Source organism: Coniophora puteana (genome assembly GCF_000271625.1).
Source record: "Coniophora puteana RWD-64-598 SS2 unplaced genomic scaffold CONPUscaffold_6, whole genome shotgun sequence".
NCBI lineage: Eukaryota > Fungi > Basidiomycota > Agaricomycetes > Boletales > Coniophoraceae > Coniophora > Coniophora puteana.
Genome location: NW_006913058.1, coordinates 1,839,317 through 1,856,514, shown reverse-complemented (window position 1 = coordinate 1,856,514; position 17,198 = coordinate 1,839,317). Strand labels below are relative to the sequence as shown.

At 55.9% G+C, this 17,198-nt stretch overlaps 5 protein-coding genes across 5 annotated transcripts; 3 read left to right on the top strand and 2 right to left on the bottom strand.

Moving 5' to 3' along the window:
* Nucleotides 1-977: 977 nt before the first annotated feature.
* CONPUDRAFT_55481 (uncharacterized protein) lies at nt 978-1,784 on the bottom strand (the record flags this gene model as incomplete). Its single annotated transcript, XM_007770013.1, has 2 exons — nt 978-1,509; nt 1,579-1,784. Coding segments are annotated over 2 exons (738 nt in total), but the record flags the coding sequence as incomplete, so codon positions are not given.
* Nucleotides 1,785-8,316: 6,532 nt separating this feature from the next.
* CONPUDRAFT_56532 (SET domain-containing protein) lies at nt 8,317-9,212 on the top strand (the record flags this gene model as incomplete). The annotated part of the gene is made up of 5 exons (XM_007770089.1): nt 8,317-8,433; nt 8,504-8,568; nt 8,656-8,733; nt 8,788-8,923; nt 9,015-9,212. 5 exons carry the CDS (start codon nt 8,317-8,319, stop codon nt 9,210-9,212), a joined length of 594 nt encoding a protein of 197 aa, XP_007768279.1.
* A 1,141-nt stretch (nt 9,213-10,353) lies between these two features.
* CONPUDRAFT_165597 (uncharacterized protein) lies at nt 10,354-12,228 on the top strand. The gene has a single exon (XM_007770608.1). It carries the CDS (start codon nt 10,362-10,364, stop codon nt 12,132-12,134), a length of 1,773 nt encoding a protein of 590 aa, XP_007768798.1. The 5' UTR covers nt 10,354-10,361; the 3' UTR covers nt 12,135-12,228.
* Nucleotides 12,229-14,276: 2,048 nt separating this feature from the next.
* On the bottom strand, nt 14,277-15,053 carry CONPUDRAFT_154008 (uncharacterized protein; the record flags this gene model as incomplete). The annotated part of the gene is made up of 1 exon (XM_007770607.1): nt 14,277-15,053. The coding sequence occupies one exon, from the start codon at nt 15,051-15,053 to the stop codon at nt 14,277-14,279; it is 777 nt and encodes a 258-aa protein (XP_007768797.1).
* Nucleotides 15,054-16,107: 1,054 nt separating this feature from the next.
* CONPUDRAFT_82383 (uncharacterized protein) lies at nt 16,108-17,142 on the top strand. The gene is made up of 4 exons (XM_007770606.1): nt 16,108-16,270; nt 16,326-16,830; nt 16,898-17,027; nt 17,084-17,142. The coding sequence occupies exon 2, from the start codon at nt 16,530-16,532 to the stop codon at nt 16,737-16,739; it is 210 nt and encodes a 69-aa protein (XP_007768796.1). The 5' UTR covers nt 16,108-16,270; nt 16,326-16,529; the 3' UTR covers nt 16,740-16,830; nt 16,898-17,027; nt 17,084-17,142.
* The last annotated feature ends 56 nt before the right edge of the window (nt 17,143-17,198 follow it).

Below are 17,198 nucleotides of genomic sequence, written 5' to 3'. Positions count from 1 at the left end.
CGGTCTGTAAGCTCTTAATTATTTTGTCGGATTTCCTGCACTCGTCTACTGCTGCTGCTCTCGTGTCGTGTAATAACTTTGTTAGTCGTTTTAACCTCGAATAATGCTGCATCATGTACTATATAATATTCACAATGAATGTCTTGTCATTGGAATCATGGGCAAGATTGCGAGTCCTCAACATATGGTCTGAGTTTTTATCATACGGCATAAATCACCAGCCAATCTTATCGTGTAATTATCATGCAGGCTCCGTCAGCGGTAAGATAGCCATCAATATTATAATATCATCCCTGATCTGACCATTTCACCGTCTGATTTTGGTCTGATTTCCCATATGTTAAAAACGGACTTTACGCTCCACTCGTGCTGGAGATTCGAAATATCATTAAGGTACGGTGTTAGTTATAACGGATTCTACTACTGCTCATGTACTTATATTCGGTCCGCCCATTTAGTGATGTCCAAACATACACCCATGCCTAAGTTACTTGATCATGTGCATGATCGTGCAGGTCCAACGTGAAACCAGTCCCGTCCGCGATAGAATCCAAACGAAGGGGGGAATAGATTACGATTAAAACGAGCGACTCGCGACTCTCCTCAGAGAGCTGCTGTATGTATGCGTATGCGTATGTATATGCGTAAACGATACGTAGTAGAAGGGTTCATGAAACAACTATAAGAGTCCGTCCATCCTGGAGCACTGAGATACGATGAAATATGAAAATGTCACGCGAAAAAAGGGGGGGGAGTGAGAAGAGGGAAATGTCCACGTCTATGTCCACGTCCGCTGCCATATCCGCCTCCGCGGATCGCAGTAAGGTGGCAGGTAGAGGGACCGTCCCTCGAGTCACTGTCGCCGAACGTAGATGCGAGAAGCGGATACATGAAGCCCGCCACAACGTACCGAAGAACACACGGCCACGTCCACCCCTCCCGAATCCACCCACCCAGGGTATCCTGCCCAACCACACCTACGCAGCACTCGTCGGCAACTCAAACGGACACCCCGCATCCGCGACCTGCGCCGTGGCCTTATACGTCCCCGGCAGCCCCCTAATCGCCATATCAATATACAACAACACATTCACCCCCGGCCTGCTCTGCCCACTCGGATACAGCGCCGGATTCTTGCACGCGCTATACCAATCCACCCACGTCGGATCCGTATCGTTGCCCGCGACATAGCTGATATTGAGCGGGAGCTGCAGCTGGTAAAACGCCTTTGCCGGGATCGTTAGGTGCCCGTAGGCGCCGGTGCCGATTTGCATGTTGGTCGTGCCGTCCCAGACTTGGACTGATAACGAGGAGAAGGTGAGCGGGATGACGTTGGCGGAGGTGGATATTTGGAGCCCGGCGTACGCGGGGAAGGAGAAGTTGGCGGGGGCGCGGGAGAAGGCGGTCGGGATGGAGTCGTTCCACGAGCCGGATTGTTGGCTGAGGAAGGTGGAGAGGGGGGAGACGGAGGGCACGCGCGGGACGGTGATTGCGAGGACGATGCCGATTCTGCGGGCGAGGAAAACGAGGAATCGGGGTCAGCGTACGCTCGGCGTGCTGGCGAAGCTTCGAACGCACATGCAGCAGACGATGAACACAAACACGGCGAGCGCGCGCTTGGTGAACCACCGACCGCAGAGACCCGTCTCGCCGCGGTTCCAGGCCTTCCACGTGTCCCGCCGGCGGTCGTTCGCCTTCTCGCGCTTGCCCGCGCGCGTCATGTCCTTGAGCTCGGAGCGCTGCCACTCGGGGCCGAGGGCGGGCACGGTGACGAGCTCGACGGGGTCGCCGTGCTCGTTGTACGTCACTGCCTGTTTGACGGAGCCCGAGCCTGCGCCGGAGCCGGCGGGGTTGGAGGCGGTGGTGGGGCCGGAACGGATGGAGGGGTGGTCGTGCTCCGAGGGGGAGGTTAGGGGTTGGTATCTGTGGAGGGAAGTTGATGAGATGTAGAAGAAAAGTAAGAGCGGAAAACGCACTCTGGCTCGTGCTTCCCGATTCCGAACGCAGAGCTGTAGCGCGGTCCTGCGTTGTTAAAGTCGGCGTAGACATCCCACGCCGGGGTATTCGGCTCGCTGTCCGTCCCCCCGCCCGCACCGCCTCCTCTCGATCCACCGGGGGCCTGGCCCGTCGCAGCACCCGGCGGAGGACCGTAGCCAGACATGACGCGCGACGAGGGGCGCGAGGCGCCGAGGGGGAGGTTGTCCTCGGCGTCACGCTCATCTATGCCGCCTTTGAGGGGCTCTGTGCGGCCGGCGTTGAAGAAGGAGTTGCGGTTGTACCCTGCGGAGGCGTACGGCGGGCGCGGGGGCACCATTCCTGCGCCGCCTTGTTCCTGTCCATAGCCTTGTGCGGCGGCATTGGCGTTGGCAGCGTAAAATGAGCTGGTGGACTCGGCTCTGGGTCGCGCTGCGGGGCCCTCGAACGGGTTTTGAGGTGCGCCGCGGTATTGGGATTGGGAGTGGGAGGAGAGCTGGGGCGAGGAGGGGTGGTCGCGGTAGGGCTCGTGGGGCGGGGCGGCGTTGAGGGCGTCGTAGGAGGAGCGGCCGTAGAAAGAGGAGACGGTGGATTTGCGGTCTGAATCCATCTTTTGGGGGATCTAAGGAGGGGAAGGGGAGGGAGGGGACGACGGTGTGAACGGGGCAGACGGAGACGGGGATGGGATTCCCAAGAGGCTAGATTGTCGTTATGAGTAAACCCTAACCCTAATGAAGTGCACACGCGTCCCATCTGTCGTCCCGCTCTACATTCTCTGCATTAGACGCTAACAACAAAATTAGTGACAACCTGCAACCCACAGCATTCCACACCCTGATACGCGTCTCGGACGCTGATCTGATCTGCATCACGCGTCACAGTGCATGGACAGTCGTCGCCTCGTCGAACCATCACCGGGTCCAGGCTGGACCACCCTCCAAGGTCCGCCACTCCCCTAACCGTCTCTCTCTCCTACTGACGCCCCGCAGATCGCTCATCAAGGTCCCCCACCGCCCTCTCCTTTCCCGAGTCCATGGACCTCGACCACGAAATCGACGAGCTCCGCTCCACAGTCGCCCCCAACTCCCAGCCCGAGTCTCCCCCAAAGGGCATGTCCGCAGTCGCAGCAGGCAAGCGCAAGGCCCCCGCCCCGTCCGCCTCCTCATCTGCGCGCCCCGACAAGCCCAACAAGGTCGCGCGCACAGGTGCACGGGATCACGCGCGCGGTGCGCCTTCCCCCTCTCCCTTTCATCTCATCGTGTTCTGACGCGGTACCGCGTGCCCTAGACACGGACACAGACACGGGCGGAAACACCTCGTCCTCGCTCGACATGACCACGTCCCTCACCCAGGTCGCGCGCACCATGGGCCCGAGCCCGTCCAAGCAGCGCAGAAACGGCGGGTTCCCTGGGCAGACCGCGGTCCGCGGGAGGAAGAAGAACAGGGTCCAGGTCGCGCGCAAGTCCACGGGCGGCGTCGCGCCGCGCCCGTTTGGCGCGCTCGGGGGGAAGGACAGGCGCGTGTCGACGCAGTCGTTGTTGACGGGCGCGAATAAGCCGAGCGCATGTGAGTCGTTTTTCGTTTGCGTGTATGCGCTTGAATTAGTGTGCGCAGGCGAGCTGACGCGCTTTTTCTTGGGTTGGCAGATATCGACGATCCGCTGAGGCCGAACCACCCGAAGAAGAAAGGTGCGCGCGTATATCTTGCTCTGTTGATGTACTTTACTCACCAATCCACTCTTTTTCTTTCGTCTGCCCCGTCCCATACTACATACACATCACCAACCCACACCACACCAGCCCTCCGCAAATCCATCGCAGGCTACCCAAATCCCTCCCCCTCTCTCACCCACCCATCGTCATCGCACCGCGCATTCGACATCACCCTCTCCTCCACCTCCGCCTCTGCCTCAGACGACACCGACGGACCCTCCATCGTGCGCACCAAGCGCCGCCCCGGTCTGGCGCCGACGCAGCCCGTGTCAGCGCCGTCGTCGTCCTTCCGCACGTCGACGAACGAAGCGGGCCAGGAGATGATTGAGATTTTGGACAGCGACGAGGACGTGGCGGCTACACCATCGCAAGCGCATGGACAGGCGCAAGGACAAGGACCGAGCGCGTCGGCGGTGCAGATGCCGCCGCCGGCTGTTGTGCCCCCCAGGAGGCGCGTGACGATTGGTGGGGCGCGTGTATCGGGTGGGTCTGGGCCGAGGGCGGCGGCTGGAGTGAAGCGCGCGAGTGTGGGTGGAGTCAGAGTTCCTGCCTCTACTGCAACCTCTAGTGCAAGTTCACAAGCGAAGACAAAGGCAGCGCCGCCACCTGGGGCGGAGGTTATTACTATCGACGATAGCGATGAGGACGAGGATCATGATAACGAGGATAGAGAAAGGGGCGACGTCGAGCGGTCGCTCGATGTGGACGTCGCGCCTGCGGAAGACGCTGACTTTGAGTTTGCCTTGGGGCTCGATCTGTTTGGAGGAGACGAGGACGAGGACGGAGGCGCGGTGGGTGGCGGAGATGGAGGTGAAGGCGGAAGTCGAGGTAGAGAAGGAGGAGGGGAGGAAGACGACGATGCAGACGCGATTGCGATTGCGCAGGAGTTTTTGGAGGAGATGCAGGGGCATGCGCGTGCGCGTGAGAGTGATGCTTCATCTGCGACGGGCAAGGGCAAGGAGAGGGAGGAGGATGTGCGCATGGAGGAAGAAGAGGAAGAAGAGGACGATGCGCAGGCCGTTCCAGGTACGTATATTGCACCGAATAGTACTTTTCTTGAGGTTGTATGCTAACCTACACTCGCAGACGTGGACGATAATGTTCCCCAGCTTGTGTCTGAGCCCGAGCGGGAGTCGTCTCCTGTTACTGCTATTGGGGATGGCATGCGCGTCAGTGCTGCCTCGGCCACTACAGCTGCTTCTGCGCCTGCTCCTGCCTCTGCCCCAGCAAGGATCTCTGCTCCCGCTCCTGCGTTTGCATCAGCATCGACACCATCGTCTCCTGATCCTCTCTCACCAGCTCGCGCTCGCGCTCCAGCCCCAGCAATATCAGCCCATACGACGACATCAAGCTCGTTTGTTCCTCGCTGGGCGCCCGTACAGGACGAGGAGGCTGCTAGGTTGCTGTATGGGGAGAAGGAGAAGGAAAAAGGAACGGAGAAGGCGACAGCGAACGCGAACGCGCAAGAAGAGGTGCAGCTGCGCCCGTGCCCGCTGCTGCAGGTCCGCGGGTCGCTGTATGCGGAGAGTATGGTCCCGGCCAGGGCAGCGGGCGGGCTGAAGGCTGCGTCTTCGACTTCGTCGGCGTCGTCGGCGACTGCGTCTGGCTCTGGGTCGGCGACCGCGGCAGGTTCGAAACCTGTGTCTGCACCTGGTTCGACGAGCGAGGCTCCTGCGAAGACCCCGGCGTCTGCTGGACGTGTGCCGTCTGGGGATAGCGACTTCGAGATGGAGGGAGGCGACGGTGATGGCGGAGATGTCCCTCAGCACGAACCACAGCCGGATGAATGGGGCTCGGCTGACGATGTAGATCTGGAGGACCTTGCTAAATCGCTGCGGGAATACGTCCCAGCATCGCCATCTCCACCCGCACCCGCATCCTCGCCCGATGCGATGAACGCCCAGGACGAAGACCCGAACGAAGACAAGTCTTCGTCAATCGCGTCTGCGAGCTCGTCGGAGGTCGAACCCGTGCACCAACCCGAGCCGGACTCTCACTCTGACTTCGCCATGGAGGAGCACATGGAGTCGCCGTCGTCGTTATCGTTACCTGGCATCGCGACGCTGCCCGAGAATTCGTCGTCTGCGAAAGCGAAAGCGCCTGTGCGCCCGTCGCTTTCGGTGGCGCCTGTGAAGCCGGCTTCGGCTTTGGCTTCGGCAGGTTCTCCCGGGCCACTGTCGGCGACGGGACGGGCGGTCGTGCGGCCGCCGAGGCCGCTGTCGTTTTCCAAGCCGAGCTCGGGTGTGGGGTCGCCGGTGGTGGCGTCGCAGAGTCAGCCGGTGTCTCAGGTACAGGACAAGCCCACTTTATCAAGCAGACCCGTGTCCCAAAGTAAAACCAAGTCATCCGCTTTCCAGCCCGCGCCGGTATCCAGTGACCGCGGTGTCTTCCATAGGACTTCGGGCTCTCAATCCCAGCCGGCGAGCACTCCGGCTCCAGCGTCAGGCGTGGAGCACGCCGATGTCGCGAGCATGTTCAACTCTATTCACAAGGCTCAGACCCAGGCGAACGCTCTTAGAGCTTCGATCGCGAGCTCTGCTACCGCGAGCTCGAGCTCCGCGTCTGCGTCCGCAACGCGCCCTCCCGCGGCATCTCAGCATAAACCACAGGGTATGCACCAGATGGATCTCGCCGCGGCGCTCAACAACGTGCACAAGCAGTATCGCATCGAGCGCACGGTGGATCTGACGTTGCTCGGCAGCGACAGCGATGCGTCTGGATCTGCTCTGGGCTCGCGGTCGAGCAAGGGCAAGGGCAAGGCCCCGGCGCATATGCCGCCGCCCGCGACGCCTGTGGCGCACAGACGGCGCTCGTCGGGCGGGATCACGAAGAAGAGCGCGTCGGACGCGTTCAAGACGATGATCACGCCTGTTGCGGAGGGCAAGCGCCGGGTTACACTTGGTCATCCCGCGTCTGCGTCTGCGCCGGCTTCAGCGTCGTTGTCGCCCGAGATGCCTGCGACGCCTGGCTCTGGTGGGTCGTCTACGGCGTCGGGTTCGAAGATGCAGTTGTCGCCGTCGCTCGCGCGTTCTCGGGGCCCGAGGTCGAGTTCGGAGCGGTTCAGTGCGTTTATCGTGCCGTCGCCGCGGAGGGCTCAGCCTTCGTTGAAGCCGCCTTCGTCTTCGTCGATGGCGTCGTCGTCGAAGAAGAGTGTGCAGTTCGAGCCGGAGAGGGTGGGTGAGACGTCGTCGAGCGAGTCGGGCGGCGAGAAGGTGGCTCCGCCTGTTTTCAACAAGGACAATGGTAAAGGGAAGGGGAAGGAATTGGCCAGCATCGCACAGCAAGAGGAAATGGAAATAGAGACGGAGATGGCGGTGGAGGAGGTGAGGAAGGAGATCTCGCAGGTCCAGGTCGACTCGGACCGGGGGATACCCACGCCAACGTCGGCCACGTTTCCGCCTGCGGTAGGCATGGCGCCGACAACGTTGATCTCAACACCGGAAATGTTCCAGCTGGACGACGTTGGAGACGCGCTCGGCGAGATCAGCCGCAGTCAAGGACAGGGACACGAGGTCGGCTTTTTATCTCACGATACACCTGTACTGGTCTGATCACCCCTTTTTATTTACACTTGCGCGGGGTTGCATATATGCGATCTCATCTTTTACATGTAGATGGTGGACAATGGATTGTCGGCTTCGCACACGGGCCGTATGCCGCAAGAACGGGGGCCGGATTCAAGGGGACAGTCGGCAGAAGCGGACGACGAAAGTGACGATGTGATTGCGTCGTCGCTGTCGAGGATGGCAAAGGGGAAACAACGGGCCGTTATTGTCTTGTCGGACTCCGAGGATGAGGTGGGTCGCACGGTTGTTGAGGAGACGAGCTCCGGCGAGGAAGCGGTATGTTCTTTTTAGTGCCCATGTGGACATAGCGTGCTGACGATTGTTTAAAAAACTCTTAGCCGGGTTCGGAAAATGAAGATGGTACTTCCGCTTCTGGCGATGAGGACAATGATATGGATCTGGACAACCCGACGCCACGCCGCCCTCGCCGTTCGCTTCGCCAGCGCCGCTACGTGGAGCCATTCCGTATGCCATCCGTTCATAGCGAGGACTCGAGCATCGGGCCCTCCGAGGGACCATCCGACATCTTCAAAATCCACGACAGTGAAATCGATGATGCCCTTGTGGCCAGGCGCATCTCCTCCCCGCCCTCGAGCGACGAGGAGCCCGAGAACATCGCCGGGCTCCCGGTCATCACCTGGAAATCGCTCGTCAGCTCCCGGCGGCTGCTCCCGCCCGAGTACCGCCGCAACTGCGACCTCGACACCTCGCTCAAGGAGCAGATGCTCAAGACCACGGTCGACTTCCAGCGCGGCGACGCCGGGCGCGAGATCTTCGAGGCCGTCATGAACGCCGCTCCCTCTGGGTTCTCTAGCAACGGCGCGCGCGCGCACGACGTGCCCCCGATCGAGGTGTTCGACAACGACATCGGGACGGAGAGCACGCCACCGTGGGAGTTCGTGTACACGAACGAGATGTGGCACGGCGAGGGCGTGCCGGCACCCGACCGCCGCAACATGCTCAGCTGCGGGTGCGTCGGCAAGTGCGACCCGCGGGACACGGCGTGCGCGTGCGCGAAGCGCCAGTGGGCGTTCACGAAGAAGCTCGGCGGGGTCACGGACGAGATGCGCTGGCCGGGCGCGCCGTTCTTGTATGACAACAAGGGGCTGCTGCATATCCAGGAATATCCCATTTTCGAGTGCAATGAGTTTTGCGGATGCGACGATGACTGTCCGAACCGCGTACGTCGGTTTAGCTGCGCAAAGCAGTATGGCAAAGACTCGAATCAGTTGCTGACAATAAGACAAATAGGTGGTGCAATCTGGTCGAAAACACATTGTCAACATTGTTCGCACTGAGAACAAAGGCTGGGGTGTGTAATTTTCAATGCTGAAGCATCCTGTACAGTGGGCTGACTCCTTTTCATTTCTTTCACTTCCTAAAGGTGTATTTGCTGGCCCGAGACGCATTCCCAAGGGAGCATTCATCGGCATTTATGCTGGTGAACTATTGACAAGTGCCGAGTGTGAAGAGCGGGGAACGTAAGTCGCATTTTCCCCTGTCGCACTGTGTCTCGCCTGCTAACCCTTCTTCAGGATTTACGACGAGAATGGTCGAACATACCTTTTTGATGTCGATTTCTGGTATATTGATCGGTCAGAGCATGATTACACTGTGGATGCATTCCATGCTGGCAATGTAAGTCTTCTATCCGAACCAAAATCAATAAACGTGATATTCATTGTTATCATATGTAGTTCACTCGGTTCATGGTAAGGATTACAGACCACCGAGAATCATTTTAACTGACAACAGACCCAAGAATCACAGCTGTGATCCTAACTGTAACATCACCCCATGCTATATCAATGAGGGAAACCTCCAGAAACCTTTATTGGTGCTATTCACAAACAGGGAGGTGGAAGCTTATGAAGAGCTCTGCTTTTCGTACCTGGGCGATATAGAGGAGTACAAGAAAGACCACGCAGAAGAGCTGGATGAGCCTGGGAATGTGAGTTAGCCCTCCGACTCGTAAAGCAGTCAATTAACAGATTCTCTCAGCCGTTCCAGCAGTGTTATTGTGGTGCAGGCGAAGGGATCTGTGTGAAGAAGATATTCAAGTAAATATACCATCACCGGTAGAGCTGCTATTTCCTCTGGTAATATCTTGACGCGATTTTTACGGGCTTCATGAACCTCTTTACAAGTCAGTTCTGCGGCAAAACTTGCCCCTGGGAGGTTGCAATGTTTCTTCATTATTTTCTAGTTTTACCTGATCATCACAATGGGGTACCTTATATGTGTGCCAACATATGCCACCTCTACCGAGCGAGGGCTAGTTAACGCATAAACGGCTCTAGACTCCGCTCAAAACTTCGTCGGAGATGCTTCCCATTTGTGGCTGTTGTTATAGCGCACCAGGTCAGAGAGTTTCAAGGGGGGAGTGCCAGACTCGTAACTCAATGTCTCTTTAACGCTGATTACCCGGCGAGCGTATGATTGCAGGCCTTCCCAATCTCTTGATGACATTCGACGCGTGACAGTCTAACGCATAACGAGGTTCAAGAAATGGGACGACGGTCAGAGAACTGTCACGTACTAGCTCACTTTGGCGGTTTCCCCTCTCCTCTATGGCCCATAGGTCTGAGGGCAAACACCTAAGAAACTGAGTAAAGGGATGGATGCGCGCGTAGAGCGCGTCGAGGGCGGGGTCTTTGAACCTGTGCACACTCTGGCCAATGCAGCAAGCGTAGGTTTGTGGTCGATGCAGCTGATGATGAGTGCTTGAAGTTCTGCTATACCCAAACACGTATCCATAGCAAAAGACGATGAGATGAAGCCTGGTTGGTGGTGATGGAAAGGTCAATTGTGAGACTCAGAGACGCGACGCGGTGGAACGACATGTGGCTGTGCTCTATTACGTAGCCCATCGGTTTTCACCGGACCGCTCGAGCTTGCTGTTTCTTGCTGTGCAATTCAATCAAAACTCCGCCTAGTTGCTCTTTCGTGGCGTCCCCGTTCTTTATTTTCTTGTCCTCCCTGCACGCGTACAGAGCATCTATTCCATCGAATTGAGTGGATACTAGGAAACTTGGGTATGCTCTCTCCGACCGGCATAGTCTAATGCAGCTGACACTGGGCACAGGTCCCCTGAACTTGCCCCTGAACCATGCCCGACGAGCAACCGGCAAAACCGCTGCCTTTCCAGGATATGCACAACGAAGCTCTGTATCAGCAATACCTGAAGTACTGGGAAGGTCTGTGTCTTACGGCTAATCAGCTACAACCCCACCTCTTCCTCGGTCCACCTATCGAAGTCGCGCACGTCCCCGCCTTTAGTCAATACCTCAAAGGCTACCTTCACCCAGTCCTTCCCCTCGACCAATCCGATTTCATCGAAGCAGATTGTGCTGCTGTGTGGTGCATTGAGTCCACCGTGGCCGGCATCGCTCCTCCTGTCGTCCAATCCGATCAGTACCTCATGCTCGGCGTGACGAAAGAGGCCGCCGTTTTCTCCACGTTTGATAATGATATGCCAGCCCCCACTCCCGCTGTGCTATCCGGTGTGCGCACGCTCGATGCTGCTCATCGGGGTGCCAGTGAAGATTGCCCTACAGTACAGATTCCTATATGCGACAACCACCTCGCCATGCTGACCCTCGCGTGGTCTTATATTCTTTCCGCCCATTGGTCGGAGACTCAGGGCGGATCTATTCTATTCGCGTCGGCTGCGCCAATCGGCTTAGCAACGAGCGTCGAATTGAGGGGGAATGATCACCATCGCGTCCGCACTCACGACCCAGAGGCAGCAGTCTGGTGGTCCCACGTCTTAGCCCCGAAAGTAGGCTGGGTGGCTAGCATCCAACGCTTCGATAACACTTTCCACTCGCCCTGGTCCATTCGACCAAAGGGTACAGCTCCATCGTTCTACATCGAGGTACCTACACCCCTCCACGGGTTGCCGGTTGCTCCCGATTCGGCTAGAGCATACTCGTTTCTGGAAAGCTACGTTTCAGCTTACGGCTTGGAAGAACAGGCTGAAATGGCTCTGCTCGCTGCACTTCTCGTTCCTTCTCACCTGAGGCGTAACTGCCCGTACAGGCTTCCCTACCCGTGCCACACGGCGGACACGATGCGGCAGCTGAGGTCCGGAGAAGGCCGTACAACCAGAACTCTTTCATCTGTTCCGCGGCTGATGACAATAAGTGCAACAGACCCCTTCCTTATCTTGCGCAACGCCCTTTACAACCCCGAAGTCAGCTGCACTTCGGCTGAGGAGTGGGCTATGGCTGCATCACGAAGGTGGCCCGATTCGTCTGGTGCGGGGACTGTGATAGGTTGCCTGCGGTCGCCGCAAGCGGCGTGGTGGTGGATAGCCGCCGGTGTTACCGGTTTATCGCAACGGATAAGGCTCATCGCCGATGAACAGTGCTCCAACTTGGCACTTGCAGCGTGGACGGGGATACCCCAAGGCTACCTCACTTCTACATTATTTCGTGACGTTCGAGTCGGTCTTAAGTATGACGCGGAAAACGGTAGATCTGTCATCCTCAGGGAAGAAGAGATGCCTATTCTCTTCATGTCGACGTTGAACAGCGTTACGGGAAAGATCTTTGTCCCCGTTGGGACTGACTGTAAACCGATTGGTAATTCCATCCTGTCAGCAAGTTCGGCTGTTGTCCAACAGGTTGTAGAGCGCAACGCCTCTCTGCGACTTGGATATCGCTGTTTGGTTTGGGAGGGATCCGTTTCATGCTCTCCAAGAGTTCAACAGGAATTTGATGACGATATACCTCCCAGATTCCCGACGCGTGTAACCAGCATCACGAACCGGATTGCTACTAAACAGATGCTGTTGCATATGGCAGATTGGAGGGGAACAGACGCAGACAAGACGGGAGACTTTGACGTTGACGAGTGGACTAAGCCATGGAACACATGACTTTGTATAAATTTCCTCTCATGCCTGGACTTTTGGCTGATACCCTTGTCTCGGCGTCTCGTACACTATACCTATGCACAACAACAGTCATATTAAACCCGTTTGCGGATTGTGAGAAGCTGGTTCATGTCCTATCAGCCAGTGAGCGAAGTGAGAACAGTCATCTGCGAGACCTGAAGATGAAGCAATAGGTGTTCACTCATAACTCATTTCTAGGTTTCATGTCCAGATGGCGCCAGGGGCCCACCAACCGCCACCACATTTCATTTCATCGCGATACTGTGCCTCGATCCAATGTAGTCGTCCTGCCTTTTGCTACTTCATCATTTGAGACAATATGTAGGTCCTTCGTAAATCCAGAACACTTAGCCGGTCATGCAAAGTAACTACTAAGAGAATACATCTGAGAGGTTCCCACAGACAGCACTAGGATTGTCCTCCGCTGTCATCGAACAACAGTTTAATGGTAATACACATAAGGGATACTACATAGGTATAGAGAAGAAAGTACGGAAGCGAGGGCAACAAGGCCCCTCACTCGCTATCAGAATTGGAGTACGCCTCCGGGAAAGGGCAGCCTCCGCGCATATGTGTGGGACACTCCTGGCAGACTCGGCGTCCGCCGGTGCGCTTGAACAGGTAGACGAAGCTACATGGCACCCACTCGTACCGAACCGGCTTCGTATTAGGGACTCGGACGCGCTGCCCTCCTTTGCAAATGCCCTGTTGATGTTCGTTGTTTGCAAGGTTGCAGTTTCCGCAGATTCCGGTAAGCCCGCTTCTGTACATGGTGACCGAGTGGGAGGCTGCATCATCACCAATAAAAGATCAAGTGAAAGTGTAGAGGGCAGTAAGTGGATCATTAGTAATTTAAGAGCTGGATAGAGTGGGGAAGCAATGCGTACGTATGAAATTGCTAATATGATATGTGTAGAGATGGGGGTGGAGCTGATGCGTCTGAGATGGGCAAGGAGATGTTTGGAAGGAACGAGACGAAGAAGGGAGGTTCTAAAAGCTAATACTGCTGATGAGAAGGACAGCTCTCTCATTTCTGCATGCTTTTATAGCATGGACGCCCTCGTAGCATGGGTGAGAGTGGCGAGGACATAGACATCACGCTATGGGAATCTGCGAGTTAGATTGTAGGACGCCAGTCGAGCACAGCTTGCGCTCGTCCGACTCGCGAAAGAGCCCTCTGCTTTTGGGTGCGGAGACGCCACAACGTTGGTGTCAAACAGCAGTAGTGGATCAATCTTGCAGCATTTGTGCGTGGCAAAAAGCTGGCGTCCTGACGGATACTCACATTGGTATTGCTTGGCAGGACGCCACCACCCTATCCTGCCGACTTTTAGAAGATGTGCCAATAATCTTCGCCACTGGAAGCAGTCATTATATTGAAGATTGCGAGCGATAGATCTTGGAAAGTGCTAGTGCGCCACCTGCATGCTGTATCGTAGCGTTTAATTTATTCACAACGTATAGCCATATTTCCTCCTATGCAAAGAGGCATGCCTCATTCAATCTCTGACTCACAGTATATAAGTCGCCTCGATATACTGTACATAGTCATACTCCATCTTTGGTCACCTGCATTTTCGCATACACCTCTCCTGACCCGCCTACCGAACCCACTACCTGTAAATCACATTCTTCCCTTAAACTTGGAAGTGTAAGCACTTTGACTTCATTGGATGCTACATTGTACCAATTAAAAAGTATTCAGGATGATCCCACCAACTGAATTAAAAGGAAGCTGCCGAAAGTGCAGACATCCGGACTCAGCTCATGGATACGTTAGGTGCATAGGCCGACGCAGAGATGGGCAATCCTGCAACTTCGAATGGAAACTGACTCCTTCTGGGTGCCACGACTCTGCGTGCAAGAGATGTCCAGCACATCCTGACGAGCAACCCGTTCCTTTCTATCGAGGCCCATATTAGTACTTGACCTTTTGTAATTGTATACACCATTCTCATTGCTCGTGTATTTCGTCTCGTATAAATGAAATTGTCATAGCTCGCCTTAATTTTATCTTGGGCGCCCCAAAGCTTGCCATTGAGTGTACTCGAATCCAGGCAATAAATTGTCCTCAATCAGATCACCCGCACTGTCGTCCCAGCTTAGAGGCGTCTCTTGTTATGTCTAAGACAATCCGGCTATGAGAGCGTCACCGAAACGTTTAGGAGAAAGGGCATCCATGATTTCAGGAGGGCGATATCGACAAGCGACTGGGGCCAGGGAGCGTGATTCCCCCTCCTTGCGTCCATCGATGGCAAGAACGAAGTCAGCGAGACTCCGCGCGTCTACTTCTAGTTGAGACATCTTAGGGCAGTAGAACGTAGTTATTTGGGCTGGTTCATCGGTATCCGTGATAACGGAGATAGACGTGAGCTTGTTCATTTCAGGTGCTGATACACCATCAAAGAAGCGGCTAGCGAGAACTGTAGACGAGCGGTAGAGACCTTTCAGAGTGAAGTTGGAGCACCGAGAAAGATGAGGCCTGATGCATTCCATGGCTGTTAGAATGCGCCTGTTTTCGATGTCAGGGTCCATCAGAGGAGCGCCGCGATAGCACACGTAGATCTCTATGGTACGCATGCGCAAGGTGGCAAGGAAGGTATTGACGACATGGCGGGTGACGTATGGGGCATCGATGTGGATGATGATCCGTGCCCAGAAGCGCCTATCCATAGCCAGCACATCGAGCCACATGCAACATACGCCAGCACACGAGTAAGGAAACGTAGCAGGGCTGTGGAAATCGAGGAATGCGTGCGATGAGCGAGACGGATGCACGGCCTTGTGGACGAGCTTGAAGATAGTGAGTAGAGTTTCTGTTGGCAAGGACGAGATAGAGACGCGAGGATAGAATGCTTTATACATGAGTGTGTTTATGCGTACTTGTGCGAGTGAATGCATGGGGGGTGTCGCGGAGGAGGAGAGCGATAAAGGATAAAGAGATGACCCACCGTCACGTCCTTGAGCGGGTTCGCTTTCAGCGTGGGAAAATTCAACACAACGGACCGACTTGCCGAGCAAGCTCAGCAGCGACCTGACGCGCCGGGTTTCGCGCTACAAGGCACCTTGGTGAGTAGAACCTCAATATATCAATATCAACGCCTGGAATGTGCAGATACCGTCGCGGACCACGTCAGAGAGGAATAGTAGGATGCATTTAACTTGGAGTAGGCAGGCGCAAGCGCGGTGCAGCTTTGAGCAACGAAGCTTGCGTCGGGGACTGCGAAGGAGACCAGGTCGTTGAGAGATGGGAACTTCGTTGACTACTTCTCTAATGGTGATCAATCCAAGCATCCCATGGCATAGTGCGCGAGCTGATGACAGGGGTTAGTAAAACACATCGGAAATGGGGTTACGATACGCAGACTCTAGCGAAGCGGGCGAGCGTGTGCTTAATATCTTTAGCACCCTAAGCTACTCGAGCTCACAGGAAAATGGCCACGCGTCCGAAGGCGCCGTAAAGGGTCGATGGATGCCGAAGTCTTCAGCTTAGGCACGAGGAAGAGGAAGAGGATGTGCGGAACGCGAGAAGGTCTGTTTATAAACGCGATCACATGGTGACCTGTTCTCAGGGCGGCCTCGATATCAGACTTGGCTTCGTCTGGCATCTCGGTGCTAGTGAGAAACGTCGCCGCCCTCAGCCTGCGGCGAAGGCGCCGAAAGTTACGCGTCGACGGGACGTACTCGTTTGCATGCCCACAAACTCATTCTCAGTGTTCGAACGCCTGTCCGACCACCACCCGCGATTGATCTGATCAGAGCTCGAAGATCGAGGAATAAAGCTGCAAAGCGGCTACATCGCATGCAGGCTAGGAAGAGTTTGAGTCCCTCTTCGTTCTATGACAGCCACAGCTCTTCTACCGTAATGACGAAGGTAGAACACTTCGCCTCCAATCTATCCAGAAGCGATACTGAGCGCTGTCGATCCTGACATGCACTCCGATCATGTGGGTTCGTAGAAGTTGGTTTCGCCATCCCTTTAGCGAGCCATGTATTCTCGCGTGCTGATACATGCGTGAAATGGACGCGACGCGACAATACCCTATACGAGTGCGACGCGGGAAATAGCTTCAACGTAGAATAGCGCCTATATGCACATGTATGCACGTAATGAGGGCCTGGCGAAAACCATAAGTTCCAGCGAGAAGCAGCAATACAAAGTAGGGAACGCACCAGACACCCCTCCATCGACTGTCAACATTTCGACCGTTTCGGCTCTCCGACCTCCGTCAGCCCGAACCGACCTCGTCAACTCCATCCATATTCCTCCACCAGTGTTGACGTTCACAACAAGCGCAACGTCAGATACGATTTCCCCCTAGCGCCGTGAAGATGCCGGCGATGCACTCTATATATCGACCATTGAGTCCATCCGCCATGTCCGTCGCGTCGTTTCCTTTCGCGGGGCACATCGGAGTCACCCTACTTAGTCCGCTGCCTTCCATCCCGGATGTGTACCTAACGGGAGCGATGTTCGTGCCGGCTATGACACCCAAGCTCCCCGCTGGCGCGCCGAGAGCGGATGAGCCCGCAACACCTGACCGTTCGTCGTCTGAGGGAGCGATAGCGGGAATCTCGTTCGGATGACTGGGACTTCAGTACGCACAGCGCACAGTATGGGCAGGGAGTAGGGTATATGTCGGAAGCAGGAGTATGTTGTGATCAAATATAGGTATCGCTGGTAGCAAGAGGAGATTTTGTCAGAAGGATGCATCCAAGGAGATAGAGGGAACAAGAAGGCGTACCGTGATACTCCAGTCCATTCTTACAGTATAATATCCAGCTTTGCACCTACTCATCATCGACTTCCACACACATGCACCCTTTTCCTGTGTCCTGGCCATCTCACTATAGTCTATCAGTATGGCCCGTATACTGCACAAGCGTGATTAGGCCTCGAGAACATCGTATGGTGGCACTCAAATCCCTACCTGTCACGATGAACCTTTGCCCTTCAGCGCCTTGGATGATACTCCGCCTCTAGATCTTGGAGTAGTGACTCCTGTAAGGGTATACATCTTCTGAAAGTCCACAGAGACGAACGGC